The sequence below is a fragment of the Rhinatrema bivittatum genome, chromosome 14 (assembly GCF_901001135.1).
Source record: "Rhinatrema bivittatum chromosome 14, aRhiBiv1.1, whole genome shotgun sequence".
NCBI classification, from domain to species: Eukaryota; Metazoa; Chordata; class Amphibia; order Gymnophiona; family Rhinatrematidae; genus Rhinatrema; species Rhinatrema bivittatum.
In genome coordinates, this window is record NC_042628.1 from 73,223,885 (window position 1) to 73,243,594 (window position 19,710).

Consider the following 19,710-nt stretch of genomic DNA (forward strand, 5'->3'; position numbering starts at 1 on the left):
AGCTCATACAGCCATTTTCACCAGCCACAGAAAATACCTCCACTTTGTGGTGGGGGAAGACTAATTACCAGTACACGGTGCTGCCTTTTGGGTTGGCATCAGCCCCCCACTTTTTCACCAATGTCTGTCTGTGGTGGCGGCGGCCTATCTCGGGCATCGGCCGGTGCATGTCTTCCTGTACCTAGATGACTGGTCGTGCGATTCCCGCACAGTGGCCTTGAGTGCTTTATCCCTGACAGTGCAGACGCTACAAGCTTTGGGGTTCGTCAACTATCCCAAGTCTCATCTCTGTCCATCTCCTCAGCTGGACTTCATAGGAGCCAGACTAGACGTTGCTCAGGCAAAAGTGTGTTTGCTGCGGGATCGGGCTCTTGCCCTCGCCTTGCAGCAGCAGCCGGCAGGTGACTCCCCACCTTCTGCTCAGTTTGTTGGGCCACATGGCAGCTTCGGTCTATGTCACCCCTCTCACCCACCTATGCAAGCGGAGGACTCAGTGGACCTTGCGGTCACAGTGGCGACAGGCCTTCCAGGACCTCGAGACTTGAGTTGCAATCATGGAACCTCTGTGGATGTCTCTGTCCTAGTGGGAAATCCTTGCCATTTTGGAGCAGGGGATTCCCTTCCAAACTGCCCCACTTCAAGTGATCTTCACAGCTGATGCCTCTCCTCTGGGCTGGGGAGCCCACGTGGATGGCTTCCACACACAGGCTCTCTGGACCGTGCATGAAGCCTGCTGTCAAATTTTCTGGAGCTTCAGGTGATCTGATATGCCTTATGGGCGTTCAGAGACCGGTTGTTGCACAGGGAAATCCTGATATGGACAGACAACCAGGTAGCGATGTGATATATCAACAAACAGGGAGGCACGGGCTCGTTCCTTCTCTGTCACGAGGCGGTGCAGGTGTGGGCTTGGGCCCTCCTGCAGAGGATGTCACTACGAGTGACTTATCTGCCTGGACGTCTGCTGGCAGACTGGCTGAGTCACTCTTTCCAAGCCACATGAGTGCTCTCTCATCCCGGAGGTAGTGGCCAAGCTCTTTCATTGGTGGGGTACAGAAGATGTGGACCTCTTCGCCTCCGCGCACAGTCACAAGATGAGCAGGTTTTGCTCCGGGGGGGGGGGGAGAAACAGACATCCGGCCTGCGATGCCTTCTCCCTCCACTGGGGGAGAGGCCTTCTGTATGCGTACCCTTCTCTCACGCTCCTCTTGAATACACTGAAGCTTCAGTAGGACAGAGTGACCATGATTCTCGTGGCACCATTTTGGCCCAGATAGGTCTGGTTCATGCTCCTGCAGGGCCTGTCGGTCAGGGCCTCCATCTGGCTGGGGACAGCACACGATCTGATCTCACATAATCAGGGCGCCTTGTGCCGCATGAACCTCTGGGTGTTGGTCCTAACGGCTTGGATGTGAGCATGTAATCCTTCAGCCCTTGGCACTTTCGAACAATGTCTCCCAGGTGCTGGTGGCTTCCAGAAAGCCTTCCACCAGGAAGTCTTACAGCTTGAAGTGGAAGAGATTCTCTGTCTGGTGTGTGGGACATGGTTTGGATCCATTCACTTGCCCCCCTCCCCCAGCTGTTGGACTACGTGTGGCACCTTTCCGAGTCTGGGCTTCAAACCAACTTGGTCAAATTCATCTTAGCGCTGTCAGTGTCGCTGGCACACCTGTATTGGTGCAGCCTTTACTACGTCAGAACTTGTACTTCGTTTTTTGTTTTATTTTTTTTAAATTTTGCTTAAAATATAGAAGATATAACTTCCCTTGAGTTGGTGTCTGAGTCAGAAGTCTGCGCGTGTTTCGCAGTCTGCTGCTTCAGAGACAAAAATTCAGCTGATTCTTAGTCCGGCTCTCCCCGACAGTTCAAGGACGGGATTTGAATAGGCTTTCTCCAGTGTTCTTCACGTTGCCGGTTGCTGCTAAACACTGAGACAAAGAAATGGCACTGGGTCCGAATATTGTCAGGGACCTTTAATCCATTCAATAGCCTTTAACAGCAACCGGCGATGTGAAGACGTAAAGAACATTGGAGAAAGCTGGTTCAAATCCCATCCTTGAGCTATCGGGGAGAGCCGGACTAAGAGTCAGCTGAATTTGTCTCTGAAGCAGCAGACCGCGAAACATGCGCGTTGGACCTCTGACTCTGACACCAACTCAAGGGAAGTTATATCGTCTATATTTAAAGCAAAAATTTAAAAAAACAAAAAATGAAGTACAAGTTCTGAACTGTTTGGACTGATTAAAGAAGACCCATCAAAGTGCACAAATACAATTATTAATTTGAATGCACAGTGGGTGGTATGATGGTCCCTAATTTAATATAGACATTTCTACATTGAGTAAAAATTATTATAGCACTAGTAAAATAAGTGTATACCACATCACCAATTTATGGTAATTGAAATCTCCCATTATTGCACTGCCAAATTGGTTAGCTTCCCTGATTTCTCTTAGCATTTCATCATCTGTCTGACCATTTTGTCCAGGTGGACGGTAGTATACGCCTATCACTATACTCTTACCCAACACACATGGGATTTCTACCCATATAGATTCTACTGAGCATTTAGTCTCTTGTATGATCTTTATCCTGTTGGACTCTATACCCTCCTGGACATAAAGTGCCACACCCCTACCAAGTTGATCCTCCCGATCATTGTGATATATTTTGTACCCTGCTATAGCACTGTCCCATTAGTTATCCTCCTTCCACCAAGTCTCTGTGATGCCAATTATGTCAATCTCATTCACTGCTATACACTCTAACTCTCCCATCTTACTTCTTAGACTTCTGGCATTGGCATACAGACATTTCAAAGTGTTTTGTTTTGTATTAACAACCTGTTTTTCTTAGAGATAATTTGGAAATCTTTAGCTCAGGTGAGTTTTTAGTTACAGGCACATGGACTATGTTTGCTTTTATTGGAACCTCTCTGTTGGGTGCCCTAACTCTCCTGTTTCATTAGTATCCTTCAAGGATACATTTCTCCGAACCATGCACTGCTGAGTGACTATCTGCTTTCCCCCTTGTTCTAGGACATGCTCAGATTGGAAATCTTTTGGAAACCAGAGCAGTCACAACTATCTTACTGCAGCAGGAATTTTTATTCTAGGTTTGTCTGGTTTCCAAGAAAACAGGAATATTCTTTCCAGTCCTTAGACCTAAGGGTCTTGAATACACACCTGAAAAGGAAGGAGTTCAAGATGATTACTTGGTGCTTTTTAATTTCTCTTCTAAACAAGGGTGACTGGCTATATCCTCTGGATTTGCAAGAGGAAGCCACACACAGTTACTCTGGATAATTTGGCTGTATATGATTGGTGGAAAAATATCTCCAGTACCACATTTTCTTTTGGCTTAGCCTCAGCACTGCAGATTTTCACAAAATCCTTGTGGCGTTTAAGGATACAAAATTAGATTGTAAGCCCTGTGGGGATAGGGAAATACCTCTAGCACCTGAATGTTATCCGCTTTGATGACCCTTTGAAATGCCGAAAAGCGGAATATAAAAATCTAAGTGAATAAAATAAAGGTTTGCCGTCAACTACCCTTAATGCAACCTAATCCTCTCAAGTCATTTAGAATTTGTAGAGGTTCTGCTAGACACAGCTTGAATATGGCTTACCTTGCCATCAATAAGGACAATAGTGGCTCTGGTGAAAGGAGTAATTGAGTTTGACATCAGCTTGGATGGTCTACGTTGAAAATGTGGGTTTCATGAGTAACAGTCCATGTTACTCCCATGACATGAGATTACTTTGGGTCTATGCTTTCACATTTCTAGTCACAAACTTCTAATTACAGATACTTTTAACCTGGGCTGGGTTGCTCGACTAAAAGGTCTTAAACCACCCAAGGCCTCCGGTCTAGGAGAAAAGGATTATAAATCAACCTACTAGAAATATTTAAGCTTTTACTGCTCTGATTGTATGCTGCCATTCTAATATGTTGTACCCCATCTTGGATGAATTTCTTATTCAAAAAGGAAGGTTAAAATAAATCCAAATTTATACAGGGCATGCTTCAGTTGAAGCCTCCTGTCAAGCAATTTCTGGTGTTAATGGACATCTTTATGGATTTTACCCAGCTCATGCAAGTCCCTTTTGAGCTTTGGACTCTTATGAGCAAAAGAACCTGACCTGAAGAGAAGTAGCTTTGTGTTTTTGTTGTGTTTGGTGGCTGTCACTTCTGCCCACTGTGAATGCCATGTCCTACTGCCTTATCCACCTTATACCAGATTTCATCATAATAGGATGGGTGTGTAGTAACGGTCTAAGTTTTGGCAGAGGTGTCAGATTTCCACTTTAATCAGTTAATCATCCTTACATTTTTACCTGAGCCACACTTCCTCCATAAAGGTGAAAAGGTCATTCATTCATTTAGATTGCACAAGAGCTGTCGCTTTTACCTGGAATGTATTGAAAGCCATAGAAAGTCTACCCAACTTGTTTAGACCCCTACAAGTCTTGGGAGTGTGGTGGCAAAATGCACCAACTCTAATTGGATATAGATTGCATCTTCTGTTATGCTTAAATGTGATTTTTAAAGGAGCACATTATGGCCCCAATGGTGCCTTGATAACATTGGTCATCCACTTACAATCTATCTCCATTGCACAGTTTTGAAAGCCAGTTACATGGAGTTCAGTCCATGCATCAGTATTGCACTATTGTCTGAATATGACCTCTCTGCAGGTTGGAAGAGTGGAGTAAAGCCCAGTTTTATCCTCCTAAGGCTAATTTTTGTGGTTTTGGGCAATTTTTCCTATATTTTTATATATTTTGTAAAATTTCTAACCTGCACGCTACAATTTTTGCTTAAGGCAGGTTCCATGATTAAAATAGTCATCATAAAAAAAAAAAAGCACTTAGTTTTATATTGTGTAACTCGTACCTATTTCAATACCCTAAGGATAAAAGTGATTTAGTGCTCTGGATATGGATAAGGCAGATTGAAGGCTGTAGAGAAGAGAGTTCTTTAATAGACTTTTTGAAACAAGAAATATCATGCAGGTGATCTGGGATAGAGTTCTACTACTGCAGGCCAGCAACTGAAAAAGCTCTTTCGTGTGATGTCTAGTCTAGCCAGTTTTATTGCGGGACCTTCAAGGGGTTTTTTTTGTGGAGGATATTAGCTGTCTGGGTTTAATGTTGACCATTTTCATTTATTTATATATGTATTTTTCCTCCAACAAATTTCACAGCCAATTCCCACTTTTTTTTGTTGTTCCCTTAAGTAGGGAGTCCCACTTGTGTAACTCTGTGAACCTGCTTGTGTTCAGAGAAAGCAAAGTAGTTTATCTGTAATATGTATTCTCTGAAGACAGCAGTTCCAGTTGCACAGTCCCTTTCCTTTATCATTCCACTCCCAGTTAAATCTGTCTTAAGGAACTGAGGGGAGCCAGAAGCTGCAGCAGGGCAGGAGCTACCACTTGAACAGTAAAGGCCTTCAGGTGTGTGTCAAGAAAGGTCTGGAAGAATGTTTGTTCTACTCTGCATTTGTGTGATCCAGTTGTTTGCTATCAGCTGCTGTCTTCAGAGAATTCCTGTCACTTGGTCTTATGACTTGGGCTGCTTATTAACATTTCTCTCTTATTCTCTAGGTAGAGGGTCAGGGATCTCAGAACTTTTACCAGACTTTCAGATAGAACACATGGAAGGTAATGGTCATGCATTCTTCCATGCTAGAGGGTGGAGGGTAGATGACGGTAGTATTGCCAGTCTGTGTTACTGTAGAGTTTTAGTCCAGCATTGTTTTAACTCATTTTAATGCATTCTGATCCATAACATATTGCTCATGAGGCAGATGTTGCTTCTCCAAATTTACTGTTTTTGGAGAATAAATATGGCCACTCCTGCCAAATTGACTCTCCAGAGACTGAGTAAATTTGGGGAAGCTCCAGAATTGCCAGCCTGCCTCCATGTCATCGTGAAGCATTAGTCCAGTCATTTGTCATGCCCATCCTAATATTTTTTGTAGGAAAATGACTGGACTACATTGGGATGTCAAAAAACCAGGATTGGGCTCATCTCATAGTCACATATGTTGTGGGTTGCAGCTCTCCCTCCATACTGTACTCTTAAGTCTTTCAGCCCAAAGAAGATTGGTTGAAAACAGAGGCTTGCTTATCAAAGTTCCACTAAGCATGCTTAGATACTGTAATTCACCTTGAGGGTCCAAAAATGGGATGAGAGAACTCAAGAAGGAGTAATAAAACGCACCTGGTTTTGTTTTTTTTTTATCATTGTATGTATTGCATAAAGTAATTTACTGGAGCAGGAGTTAGGAAAAACACTACTGGACTAATATCCCATATGAGACTAGTCAGCTACAGGGACCAATATTTGTATTTCCTAGCATGTAGCCAGATGGACTCAGGACCAGTGGGTTTTGTGCTCTTCTGCTAGCAGATGGGAGACTGAGTCAGATTTCAAAGCTGACGTCACCCTAGATATATACCCCTGCAGTGACCTTAGCTCTTCAGTATTTCTCCGTCTCCTAGTAGATGCGGACACTATCCCACACACTAATACAGTTAGGAAATTACAGCAAGACAAAATTTACCTTAAGAAGAAGAGACCTGCTCTGCTGCAGTGATACCTAAGTGGCTCTCCCCCAGTTGAGAATTCCTGAGTTGATTTCAATACCCCTCAGAGGTGAGCCTTGGTCCAGTAGCCGGTAACCCCAGCATGGACTTAAACCCTAGAGCGGCTGAAAGGCAGCGGGTGCACATCAGAGCGTGGTGGTGAAGGTAAAGCCCCCTCCCCCCACAGCTGGAGACCGTCCCAGCATGCGATCTGTAAGCGCCGAGACCAGGTAAGAAACTTTAAACTAAGGTCTCCAGGGCTCGGAGTGCCGTCCCGATTCAGATTTCACCCGGTGAGGTAAAAAGCACCGATCGGGTTGAGCAGCCTTGGTTGGGCTAGGCCCTGGTCCGGACATGTGGAGACCCTCGGGGGGGGGGGGTCGATGCAATCTTCCCTTCTTGTCCAGCGGTACACGCAGGGCAAGCCGGTCTGTCAATGCGCCCAACTTGTGCACCTTCAACGTAAACATGCACACATCCGCACGCACAACACCGCTCATAACTATATGCACAGCTGCACTTAAAACTACACGCACGCATTGTGCTCACACGCATAACTGCGCTCATATTGAAGCAATTACCTGTGCACCTAGACATAGAGGCAATGGCACCGGTGTCCAAGAAGCCCAGAAGGCACTCTTTGCACAGCCTGCCACATCAGAGCCGCACAGCCTGAGCTGGAGTCCTGCCTGTCATTGCAAAGAAGCCCAGGGGGGACAAAAGCCTGGTCCCTCACTGTTGGAGGATAAGTCCGGAACTACTACATACAATAGCACCCCGGAGCTATGCAACTCCGAAATGGCATCTCCACAAGAGGGCACCTTAAGGGCCCCTACTCTGACTCCCCCTGGGGTTAACATGGACCCAGGGACCTTCTCCTGGCTAGAATTTTTCCAGGGGCTGCAAGCCTTCGTTCAGGCACAATCAGCCCTGGCTGCGACCTGGGTTCAAGCCCTGCCGGAAGCACAAGATCCTCCCGGCTCTGTTCGGATGCTTCGAGACATGCCTTGCCTAACCAAGAATTTCCCGGATGGGGACCCAGTTACCTCAGATATGATGGTGGCTCTCTGAACCATGCCTCGCTTCTTCCACAGGGATGAATTACCAGCCCTTGTTTCCCAGACCCTATGGCGGAACCAAAGAAGAACCCCATCTTGGTGTCCCTTCGTAAGGCCTCATGCTACTTCCCAATGACAGAAGCCATACAGAAACTAATTGACCTGGAGTGGGATGCCCCAGAGGCCAGATTTAAAGGAGGTCAGGCCTTGGAAGCCTTGTACCCTCTGAAACCAGCAACCAAGGAACGCCTGGTTTCCCGAAAGTGGACGCCATGATCTGTGCCATCTCAGAGGACAACCATTCCTGTTGAGGGAGGGGCTGCATTGAAGGATACTCAGGATAGACTATTAGAATCCATCCTTAAGCAAGCCTTCGCAACAGCAATGACACTGCAGATTGCCTCCTGCTGCACTCTGGTGGCACATTCCTGCTCACTCCTCTCGAGAGAGAGGCAAATATCTCCGGAACATATACCAGTGAAACGATTGAACCTGCAGCAGCCTTCCTGACAGACGCAAGCTCAGATCTGGTGCGTACCTCAGCCAGAGAGGAGTAGCCTCGGTAGTGGCAGCCAGAACACAGTTAAGTTTGCGGAATTGGTCTGCTGATGCAACCTCTAAAGCGAATCTCACGAGAATGCCCTTTAAAAGATCTCTTATTTGGAAGCGAATTAGGGAAGTTAGCCAGCAAGTGGGGTGAATATCCAGTGCCTCAGCTATTGGAGGACAGGGGGAAAAGATCTCAGCACCGGAGGGTGAGAGAGAGGAGAGCAGGGACTGAAAGCGACGCCGTTTTGAGCACTTTACCACCTTTGCTGGGCTTGATTGAGCTTTCTCAAGCCAGCTGATTGCTCCGAGACGTCGCCTGTGGAGGGGGCGGACCCGACAGACCCGGAAGCGGCTATAAAATCTGCAGTGCTGCTCTCCTGTTTGAGGGTGAGAGAGAGGAGAGCTGGGACTGAAAGCGACGCCGTTTTGAGCACTTTACCACCTTTGCTGGGCTTGATTGAGCTTTCTCAAGCCAGCTGATTGCTCCGAGACGTCAACTGTGGAGGGGACGGACCCGACAGACCCGGAAGCGGCTATAAAATCTGACGAGCTGCGGCGCGTAGCAGAGCCGCGCGTGCTCGAGGGGCGCGTTTTAACTACGGACTTTGCCGGACTTCGCCGGAATCGCCCAAAAAGTAAGATCATTTTATTCTCTCCTCTCTCTCGGGGTCAACTATTCCAAAAGTAAATTAAATTGCATTAGTGAAGCTGGGTGGTATCTTGTGCAGATTGTTGTACTTTCTTCAAAATGCCTCCTAAACGAAAAGGCAGAGTGAGAGTTTTTCCCTCTCTCCCAATGCCATCTTTGCTGCAACAAGAAATTTCCAGCTTCATGGCTTCTCCTATTTCAAAAGAAGGAGAGACCAGGGACTTTGGTGTGCCAGGGGGTCAGGGAGGGCCCCCTGTGCCTACAGAGGAGGCCTCTCTTAGCCCTAACATCGGGCTACCGCCAGTGCAAAGGGAAAAGGACTGCGGAGAACCTAGAACACCTTGGTCTAAGTGTGGGGAATGATTGCTCACACATTAATAGTCCTAATGGGAAAAAAGACAACTTATTTTCCCCCTTAAAGGTAGTAGGGGGAAACGGAAGTTTGTCTTTGGCAACCCCAGAGAGGGTGGGGAAAACCAACGTGCCAAATGACCAGTCTCCAGCCACATTATCCCGCCCTGCACTAGTGACACTAGAAATGCTATGGGACTTGATGGCAGGCATGTCAAGTAATATCAAGGATTTGGAAAGAAAAATGGATTTGTTAAATGGAAAAAATGAACAAGAACATTTTGAGACTCAAAAGCAAATAAAAGATACAAGTGAAAGTTAAGCTGCTGGAAGATCAGGGGAAAAAGATATTGGATTTTAATGCTGCTGTGGTGAAAGATAGGGCTGCTATTGACAGAAGATTAGAAATGTTGGAAAACAATACAAAAAGATTTAATTTAAGATTCTTAAACTTCCCCAGAATTGTAGGGGAAGATCCAATAATATCTCTAAAGAAATTCTTTATTGATCAATTAGGATTTGCCTCTGACAGATCTCCTACTGTTAATAGCTGTTATTTTCTCCCTATAAGAAATGGTTTGCCTAGAGATGAGAATTTTCAGGGAGATCTAACCAACTTTTTGGAAGACTCCACAGCCAATGTAATAAATAGGGGAACTTTGTTAGTTACCTTTTATGCTACCACAGATATAAATACTATAATGAAAAAATACTTTAGCAAGTTTCCAATTATCTATTATGAAAAATCAATAAAAATTTTCCCGGATCTAGCTCCACCTACCCAACTGAGGCGCAAAGCCTTTTTGGGGCTCCGGCAGGAAGTAATTTCGTTAGGATACTCATATATTACGTTATCCATGTAAATGCATAATACAGAAACAAGATAATACATATATATTCTTTGCTCCAGATCAATTAAAGAAATTTCTGGAACAAGTTAGACTGCAGACATCTACCCCAATTTCTAGTCGTCAAAGGCAATAAAGAAAAGAAAAAGACATAGGGAATGCAATAGTTTGAATGTGGTGTTTTTCTTGATATGCTCCCACCTTTCAGGAATAATGACCCTCCAATATGATTGATAATTAAATGTAGTGGGTTAATATTTTTATTTCCTTTTTGTTAAATATTTGTTTTCCTTTTTCCCTATTGTAGGGAATAAGTATAAATGTAATTTACTAACCACTCATTGTTATTACTACAATTATGTAATGTATTAATATATGAATTATATAGTGAAAATTGATAGATAAAGAATTAAAAAAAAAATCTCAGCACCCCTCCCCCAGAAGAACTAGGGGCAGAGGCTCTCAACAATTTTGACCCTACAGGAATTCAGTTTTAGGCATCTCGACCCTCCAGAAGGTCCCAGCCCTTTCGGAAGGAACAGGCCAGGGGGCACATGCGCCCCAATGAGAATGGGCCGACCTATCCAAAGGAAGAGGAACTAGGTGGTCTACTTTCTCTCTTCTACCAACAATGGGTCGAGATCACGTTGGACAAATGGTTACTAAACATCATTCGAGAGAGTTACTCTCTGGAGTTCCGCAGCATCCCTTGGGACAAATTTATATCACCCTGCCACTCCCCCACACAAGAGACTGGCAGTGGAAACCACTGTGACAAGACTACTTAGTTTGAAGGCAATAACTCCGGTCCCTACGCCCCAGCAATACAGGGGGTTATTCCATCTATTTTATCGTCCCCAAGAAAGAAGGATAATTCCGACCCATCTTGGACCTCAAGAACGTTAAGTCATCTGCGGATACTACCACATGGAGACTCTTCGCTCCGTAATAATGGCAGTACAACCGGGAGAGTTCCTAACTTCCCTGGACCTCTCCGAAGCCTACCTTCATATCCGTCCATCAAGATCACCAGTGTTTTCTACACTTTGCGGTACTGGGACACCATTACCAGTTCTGAGCGCTACCCTTCGGACTAGCAACCGTCCCCAGAACATTCTCCAAAATTATGGTAGTTGTGGCGGCAACACTGAGGAAGGAAGGGATCCTGGTACACCCTTACTTGGACGACTGGCTGATCAGGATGAAGTCTTTGGAAGAAAGCAGACAGGTGACCAGCAGAGTAAAAAAAAAAAAAAAAACTACTGCCGGACCTCGGTTGGGTCTCTAACATTGCCAAGAGCAGTCTACAGCCCTCTCCGTCTCTAGAGTACCTGGGAACCTGTTTCAACACCAAACAGAACAAGGTATTCCTCCCTCCCCCGAGGAGAAGGAAGCTGATGGAACAATTACGACGATTGATGACTAGTGCACGCCCAAAGGTTTGTTTATTTATATATTTATTTAAAGTCTTTTCTATACCGTCATTTAGTAATGCACCATCACAACAGTTTACAGTGAGGCAAGTAAATTTATATTTGGTTGAACTCTTACTAACAATGTGCCAAAACATTTATCGGTAACATGTATTCATAACGACGTCAACTCTTTGTGCTTCATTTACTATTTTTTCTTTTACGTTTTCTGTTAAGTAACCTTTTTTTCAAGTTCCTACCTTTGTTAATTTTATTATAAATGTTCTCTGTATTTGACAATGGAAATATTTTTTCCTGCTTTTTCTGTTTTATGTAAACCGGTATGATTTGCATTTTAATGTAAGAATGTCGGCATATAAAAATTATAAATAAATAAATAAATATAAGGTATATGTTGCGTGATCTGGATCTTGTCCTTTTCTATGATTAATAGGAAAAACCATACAATCATTGTACTTTGTACTGCAGTTCTCTTAAATTATTCTATTATAATGTTGAGTAAAAAAATGTAATATATAGGTGCGGTATTTGGTGACTTTAGCTTAGAGTAGATGTTTTTGGGTTTTTGTTTTTTTGCTTGTTCATTTAAACTTCAAATTCTCCATTCTCATTGTAAAATGCTTTTATGAAAAGCCATGTTTTTAAACTTTTTGTTTTAAATCTCTCTGTAATGTAAGGTATGGGACTATCTTCAAGTCCTTGGGCTCATGGCATCAACCCTGGAGGTCGTTCTGTGGGCAAGGGCTCACATGCGACCACTCCAGTGCTCCTTACTGTCACCCTGGAACCCACTGTCCCAGGACTACTCAATTCGCCTCCAACTACCAGCAGAGGTACATTCTCAGCTTCATTGGTGGCTACAGGAAGATCACCTAAGCAGAGGAGTAAGCCTATCCCCACCGAACTGGATCGTGCTCACCACAGATGTGAGCTTACGAGGGTGGGGAGCCCACAGTCAGTAACTGACTGCCCAGGGACAATGGAGCAAGGAAGAGGCGGGATGGAACATAAACTGCCTGGAAGCTCGAGCAGTCAGACTAGCATGCCTGCAATTCAGCCACAGACTCCGAGGCAAAGCAATTCGAGTAATATTGTACAAAACTACAATGGTTGCCTACATCAACTGCCAGGGAGGAACCAGGAGCCAACAGGGGTCTGGAGATAAACCCTCTCATGGCATGGGTGGAGGTAAACCTACAAGGGATCTCTGCCTCCCATATCGCAGGAAAAGACATCTCAGCAGACTTCCTCAGCAGAGAGAGCCTGGACCAGGGGGAATGGATGATGTCTATCACAGCCTTCCAACTGATAGTAAATCGCTGGGGCCTCCCAGCCATGGACCTACTAGCCACCTCTCTGTACCCAAGTCCCCAGGTTCTTCAGCCGCAGACTAGAGCCACACTCCCAAGGGATCGAAGCTGTCGTCCAGACCTGGCCAGAGGAAGACTTACTGTAAGCCTTCTCTTCCCCCCCCCCCCCCCCCCCCATGGCCACTACTGGGCAAGGTCATCTGCAACATAGAACACCACAGGGGACTAGTTCTACTAGTGGCCCTGGATTGGCCAAGACGCCCATGGTACGCAGATATGCAAAGACTCCTTGCGGGGAGCCCTCTGTGCCTACCTTCACATGGACCTTCTCCAGCAGGGCCCAATTCTTCTCGAAGATCCATCTCTATTCTCTTACTGTCTGGCCCCTGAAAGGACTCTGCTGAAGAAGCGCGGTTACTCGAAGGCCATGATTGAGACCCTGCTCCGCATGCGCAAGTTCTCAACATCTCTGGCATACGTATGGATCTGGAGAATATTCGAAGCCTGGTGCGAGGACTGCAGGATACTCCCGCGGACGGCCAAGATCCCCATGATTCTGGAGTTCCTACAGCACGGTATGAAGAAGGGTTTGTCACTTAAGTCCCTCAAGGTCCAAGTTGCAGCCCTCTCCTGCATCAGAACAGACGTGAACGGAATCACTCAGCTCATCCGGATTTGACCCGTTTCCTAAAAGGGTTAAGCAACTTCGACCACCCCTAAAGTGGCCTGTGCCCCTATGGAACCTCAATCTGGTATTAGACTTCCTAGCGGGGCTTCCTTCAGACCAACATGCGGTCTGTCACTACGACTCTTAACATTGAAGACTGTATTCCTGGTGGTAATATGTTCAGCTCGTCGAATCTCCGAATTACAGGCACTATCCTGTCGGGAACCGTTCCTTAGATTCACTCCTGGAACCACACAGCTGCGCACCTTCCCCTCTTTCCTACCGAAAGTAGTTTCAGAGTTTCATTTGACCCAAGCCATCTCCCTACCATCTCCGGATGAACATAAGGACTCTGAAGACTCACACCGTCTTCGCCATCTAAATATAGGCAGACTCCTGGTGCAATACCTGGAAATATCGGAACCAGTGCACAAAACGGATCGCTTGTTTGTTCTCCACAGCGGGAAGAATCAAGGAGAAGGCGGCCTTGAGAGCGACCATAGCTCGCTGGATCAAGGAAGTAATCAAGGCGGCCTACATAGAGGCAGGAAAACCCTTACCCCTATAGGTTAAGGCTCATTCTGCTAGGGCCCAGGCAGTATCTTGGGCAGAAACCAAGCTGCTGTTGCCCGCCAAGATCTGTCGGGCGGTGACGTGATCCTCCCTACACACCTTCTCCAGGTTCTACCACCTGGATGTTCAAGCCCGAGAAGATGCAGCCTTCACAAGGGCAGTATTAAGTGGGCCACTGGGAGTAGCCTTTGTACATCCCACTGGTTCTGAGTCCATCTGGCTACATGCTAGGAAATGGAGAAATTACTTACCTGATAATTTCGTTTTCCTTAGTGTAGACAGATGTACTCAGCATCCCGCCCACGGCTGCCCCAGAAAGAGGACCTCGAGATTAAGCAAATATGGCTAACCCGTTGCCTACCCCTAGTTCAAGACACCCGCAGTTTGTCCGGTGTCGACGTTAATTGGTTGGGTGCACTGGCAGTCTCCAGTTTTTTAAATCAGTTGAATAGGTTTAATCAGTTTTAATAAAGTTATTTAAGCAAATATATATCCACAATGGCTTTTCGAAGAGAATACTGAAGAGCTGAGGTCACTGCAGGAGTATATCTAGGGTGACATCAACTTTGAAATCTGACTCGGTCTCCCATCTGCTAGCAGAAGAGCACATAACCCACTGGTCCTGAGTCCATCTGTCTACACTAAGGAAAATGAAATTATCAGGTAAGTAATTTCTCCAATTTTCAGTGTATTTAAACTTTACTTGTAAAAACATTTGAAAGATGTGCATGTGTCTGTGTCCAGAGGCATCCATTGAATATGGAGCCACTTCTGTAACTTTATTCATTTTTTGTGGTATCTGAAAATTGCTAGTCATTTGGGATCAGTATGCACTGAAAGGCTTTTTTTTTTGGCTTTTTTCAGGTCACCCCCGTAGTTAAGATCATAACACAGAGTAGTTGAGCCTTTATCTATGATATCTGCTGCATCACGCTTACATGAGTGAAAATAATTTAGAACACTTGTGTGTCGGCTAAAATTTATAGAAATCTGGTCATCCATGGTTCCTTGGAGGAGGAAGCTGCCCAGAAGATAGAATGCCTTGGTGGGTCCCAGCCCACCTAGCTAGTTGCTACAGTTCCCATACCGCTGGTCAAGGACTGAACACCATGGGATCAGTCCCCTATTGATGATGGTGAGGAAGACCCCCCCCTTTACCCCTTGGTAAAGGGGGAGGCTCTTCTGTGGCTTCGAAAGACAAGGTTTCAGATGGCCTCCCCTCCGACCTGTCTCCTTCCTGCACAAAGAAGACTCCTTTGGAAGATCTCTCCTTTGCAGGCTTTGTCCGGTTAATGGCAGAGGCCATGTCATTTAATTTGCAGACAGAGAATATCTGGCACAAGATGTTGGATATCTTCCAATACGTAGAGCCTCCTAATGAGAGATTGGCAATCCCAGTGCATGAGATTGCTGATGAGGATGTGGGATACTTTCTCTCTGTGCCTCCTGTCAATAAGAAGGCAGATGCTTGTTGAATCTGGGAACCCTCTTGGCGAGGTACACCAAGAGGGTTCCCAGACAGCTGCTGCACCAATCAGTTGTGGTCGAATCCATTCTCAAAAATGGCCAAGTGCTGTCTGACCCACTCCTTGGTGCCTCTTGGGAGGGATCAGAGGGCCATGGATACTCTTGGGAGGAAGGTGTTTCAGAGAACTATGTTCATTGCCTGCATGCCAATACACTTGGGACATCCCGAAGCAGGTGCGTGGCCAAGCAGCTGCCTCACCAGCAGCACGACACACTCCAGTCATTGGTGCAAAAGGATCTAGAGTATGGAAAATGCAGGGTCTGACTTATGTTTTCAAGGTGGCATTGAAGGTCTTGGCCACAGAGATTGTCCTCTTATCTCAAGAGGTGCAGGAATGACTTGCTGATGTGCCGTACACAGGAGAGAATCTCCTTTGGATATTGTCTGAAGGATGTAGTGGCACAGATCAGTGATCATTGAGACGCTCCAGCAGCTCTGCCAGCACCCAAGACTTAGCCTCCTCATTTAGGAGGACTCCTAGATCAGGATTGAGGAAGTCCTCCTGCTTGAAGAGACACTATCTGCCATATCGGTCCTGTCAGCAGAAAGTTCCTCATAGCCACCCCAAGTAACAGAGGGTGCCTGTCAACTTCAGAGACAGGGTTTTGACTGGATCTGAGAGTGTAGCCACTGTCCCAATACCCATCTCTGGAGACTCCCAGTTGGGGGCAGGCTGTAGTTTCTACATGAACCAATGGCCCACTGTAACCTCAGACCAGTGGGTTCTCAGCATTATCCACAGAGGGTACAAATTGAATCTGGGTGTTCCTCCAATTCCCCCCCCCCCCCCCCCCCCCCCCCAAGCCCATCTTGGGGACTTTTTTTTTTGGAGCTCTCTTCTCTCTCAGTGGCCAGAGTGGTCATGCCTGTTCCACCAGGGCAAAGAGGGCAGGGATTCTACTTCTGGTACTTCTTGATTCCATAGAAAACTGGGAGAATCCTCATCTTAGATCTAAGGGCATTGAACAAGTTTCGTAAAAGAAAAGTTCAAGATGCTTTCTGCAAAAAGGGGATTGGCTGTGCTGTATCTAAAAGATGCCTACGGTCCCCAGAAGTATCTTAGATTTGTGATAGGAAACCAGCACTACCAGTACTGGGTTCTGCTGTTTCGGGCTGGCTTCCACCCCACAGTCTTCAAAAAAATGCTTGGCCTTTGTGATATTTGCACTCCAAGTCCATGAAGATGCACTGTTTCCTTATCTGGACAATTGGTTGATCAAGCGCTCCTCTTGGGCAGAGGCTGAAAAGTCAGTGTGCTTGCCCATCAGGGTGCTAGAGTCACAAGGGTTCGTCATCAACTGTCAAGTCTCACTCATCTCAGCCCATCTCTTTCAATTGGAATTAATCTGAGCTCTGCTAAACATGGCTCAGGCCAAGGCCTTCTTGCCACAGAAGACTATTACCTTGATAGCCATTGTGACAGCAATCCAAGCAAGCCAGTAGAGATCAGCTTGGCACATGTTGAGTCTGTTGGGCTGTGCATGTTAATCCCATGGCACACCTGTTCATGAGAAGAGCCAGTGGACCCTGAGGTCCCAGGTGTTTGACCACTCAAGATCTTCGGGACTGCATCCAAGTCACTCCAGGGAGTTGTCCTAGTGGTGAGAAATTTCCAATTTGGTAAGGGGGGTTTCCTTCCACATTCCTCCAGTTCAAATTGTTCTGACAATAGATGCATCTACTCTGGGGTGGGACTAAAAAGCAGTACAGAAGATGGTCTATAATAGCCAGATAGCAGGCAAACGACGTAAACCAGTCGTCTTGAGTTCCTAATTATTTATTTGGGAGATGAAGTAAAATCACAAACGTAAATAATCCAAATTGCCTGACTCTGGCTGTGTTTTGCCCATGCAAAAGGCTGGATCAGGGGCTACAAAAACATAATATAAAAGTGAATTAAGAATCATAAATCATATAAAACAATTAGTAAGCCAAAAACCATAAAACAAGTCCAGTTTGAAAACAAATCAGATAAAAATATTAATTATAGAATATAATATAAAATAAATGTCACCAGATCAAATAAGTTAAAATTAAAAAATAAGTTAACTAAACAGAATGACAAAATATTATTTTAATTTAAAAATGATAAAACCTGCAGAAACAGAATAACGGGCAGAAAATTCAGAGTAGTAATACGCATGCAATATCAAAATGTCAAAAAGTATGCCTTGTGTCCTTATGAATTTAGAAGTATTCTTGTGCAAACTGTATAGGTCCCTTAATTATCAGTTCTAGTAGGATTCAAATCAAAGAATAAATTAATAAATGTATTGTTATAAAATTCTAATAAACTCAGATATAAATAAGAACAGCTCCCCTATGAGGAAAGGCTGAAAAGGTTAGGGCTATTCAGCATGGAGAAGAGACTACTGAGGGGGGATATGATAAGAGGTCTTTAAAATCATGAGAGGTCTTGAACGAGTAGATGTGAATTGGTTATTTACACTTTCGAATAATAGGACTAGGGGGCATTCCATGAAGTTAGCAAGTAGCACATTTAAGACTAATCGGAAAAAGTTTTTTTTCACCTCACCGCACAATAAAGCTCTGGAATTTGTTGCCAGAGGATGTGGTTAGTGCAGTTAGTGTAGCTGGGTTCAAAAAAGGTTTGGATAAGTTCTTGGAGAAGTCGATTTAACAGCTATTAATCAAGTTTACTTGGAATAGCCACTGCTATTAATTGCATCAGTAGCATGGGATCTTCTTAGTGTTTGGGTAATTGCCAGGTTCTTGTGGCCTGGATTGGCCTCTGTTGGAAACAGGATGCTGGGCTTGATGGACCCTTGGTCTGACCCAGCATGGCAATTTCTTATGTTCTTAAGAATGAATATAATTTTTAACCTCCTCGGATTAAGGGTAATTTAGTCATCAGTGCTGCCAGTCATACAGCACTGTGCAGATTCCAGTATTTCGAGGTAGCTGTGCAATATCAAAGCCAATCCTAGGGATCAGATAACTCATATGGAATCATATGGAAGCATTTGTGGAGCTGCGCCCCTTCATGTGCACCTCCGCAAATGCTTACACACTTATAGATCGTCTTTCAGCTCTCAGCTTCAGACAAAAACCTCCCAACACTAAGTATTGTGCTCTGGACTTTGCCTGCTCTCTACCAGCATTCAATTCAACCAGCATTCAACTCTGCATTCAACCAGCACTCAGCTTTTGACCAGCATTCAACCAGCACTCAGCACCCGAATGGCATTCAACTCTGCATTCAACCAGCACTCAGCACCCGAACGGCATTCAACTCTGCATTCAACCAACACTCAGCATTTAACCAGCATTCAACCAGCACTCAGCACCCGAACGGCATTCAACTCTGCATTCAACCAGCACTCAGCAGTTAACCAGCATCAGACAACAACCTCCTAGCACTCAGCATTTAACCAGCCTCAGAATTAGTCTCTTCCACTCTTGACTTGTCCTCTCTCAAACACCCACTTACAGTAATCGATTTTATTAGAACATACACATTCACCATGATCACCTCCCACATTCCAGTTCTAAAATACTCTAACTTCACCACCAATATAATGAGAACGAAGACCGTTAAATCATACTACAAATCTCTCATTCCTATCATGACTTCCCCCTTCACTCAAATCATGGGATTAATGACGTTCTCCATCCTTCTTCTAAACACACAATCACTACTAAAAAAAAGCCATACTATTAGGGGATATCCTTACTGATGAGTCCCCTGACATGTGTGCAATAACAGAGACCTGGCTCAAAAGCACTGACGTCTCCATAATAAACCAACTACCAACAGACTTATACGATGTATTCTCCATTCCGAGACCTAAAAAGAAAGGAGGGGGACTTCTACTGGCTGCAAAAAAGAAATTCAATCTCACCCTACAACCCAGCTTACCCCCACACAAGATCGAAATTGGTCTATTTAAATCAAAGGACCTTCAAATTTGCTTAATTTATGCACCCCCAGGCAAATTGGAAAAAAACCCTTCTTCTCTTACGGAATATATTGCTAAATACATTAACATCAACATACCCACCATCATCCTAGGTGACCTAAACCTACATTTCGACCGTGCCCCCCTCACACCAGCATGTGAAGCCATACTCTCTACTCTTAGTGCCATCGGATTTAAACAAATTGTCTCAGGCCCAACGCACAATGCAGGCCAT

The 19,710-nt window shown here is 45.1% G+C and overlaps 1 protein-coding gene across 3 annotated transcripts in view; it reads left to right on the forward strand.

The window, feature by feature from the left end:
- LSR (lipolysis stimulated lipoprotein receptor) overlaps positions 1-19,710 on the forward strand; it is a 111,896-nt gene that overhangs the window by 46,497 nt on the left and 45,689 nt on the right. Inside the window, exon 4 of one of the 3 annotated variants that reach the window (XM_029576706.1) lies at positions 5,606-5,662. The exons of the other annotated variants lie outside the window; for them this stretch is intronic. Coding sequence (XP_029432566.1) covers positions 5,606-5,662 — 57 coding nt within the window. The remainder of the gene's footprint in view (positions 1-5,605; positions 5,663-19,710) is intronic. 3 annotated transcript variants of the gene reach the window in all.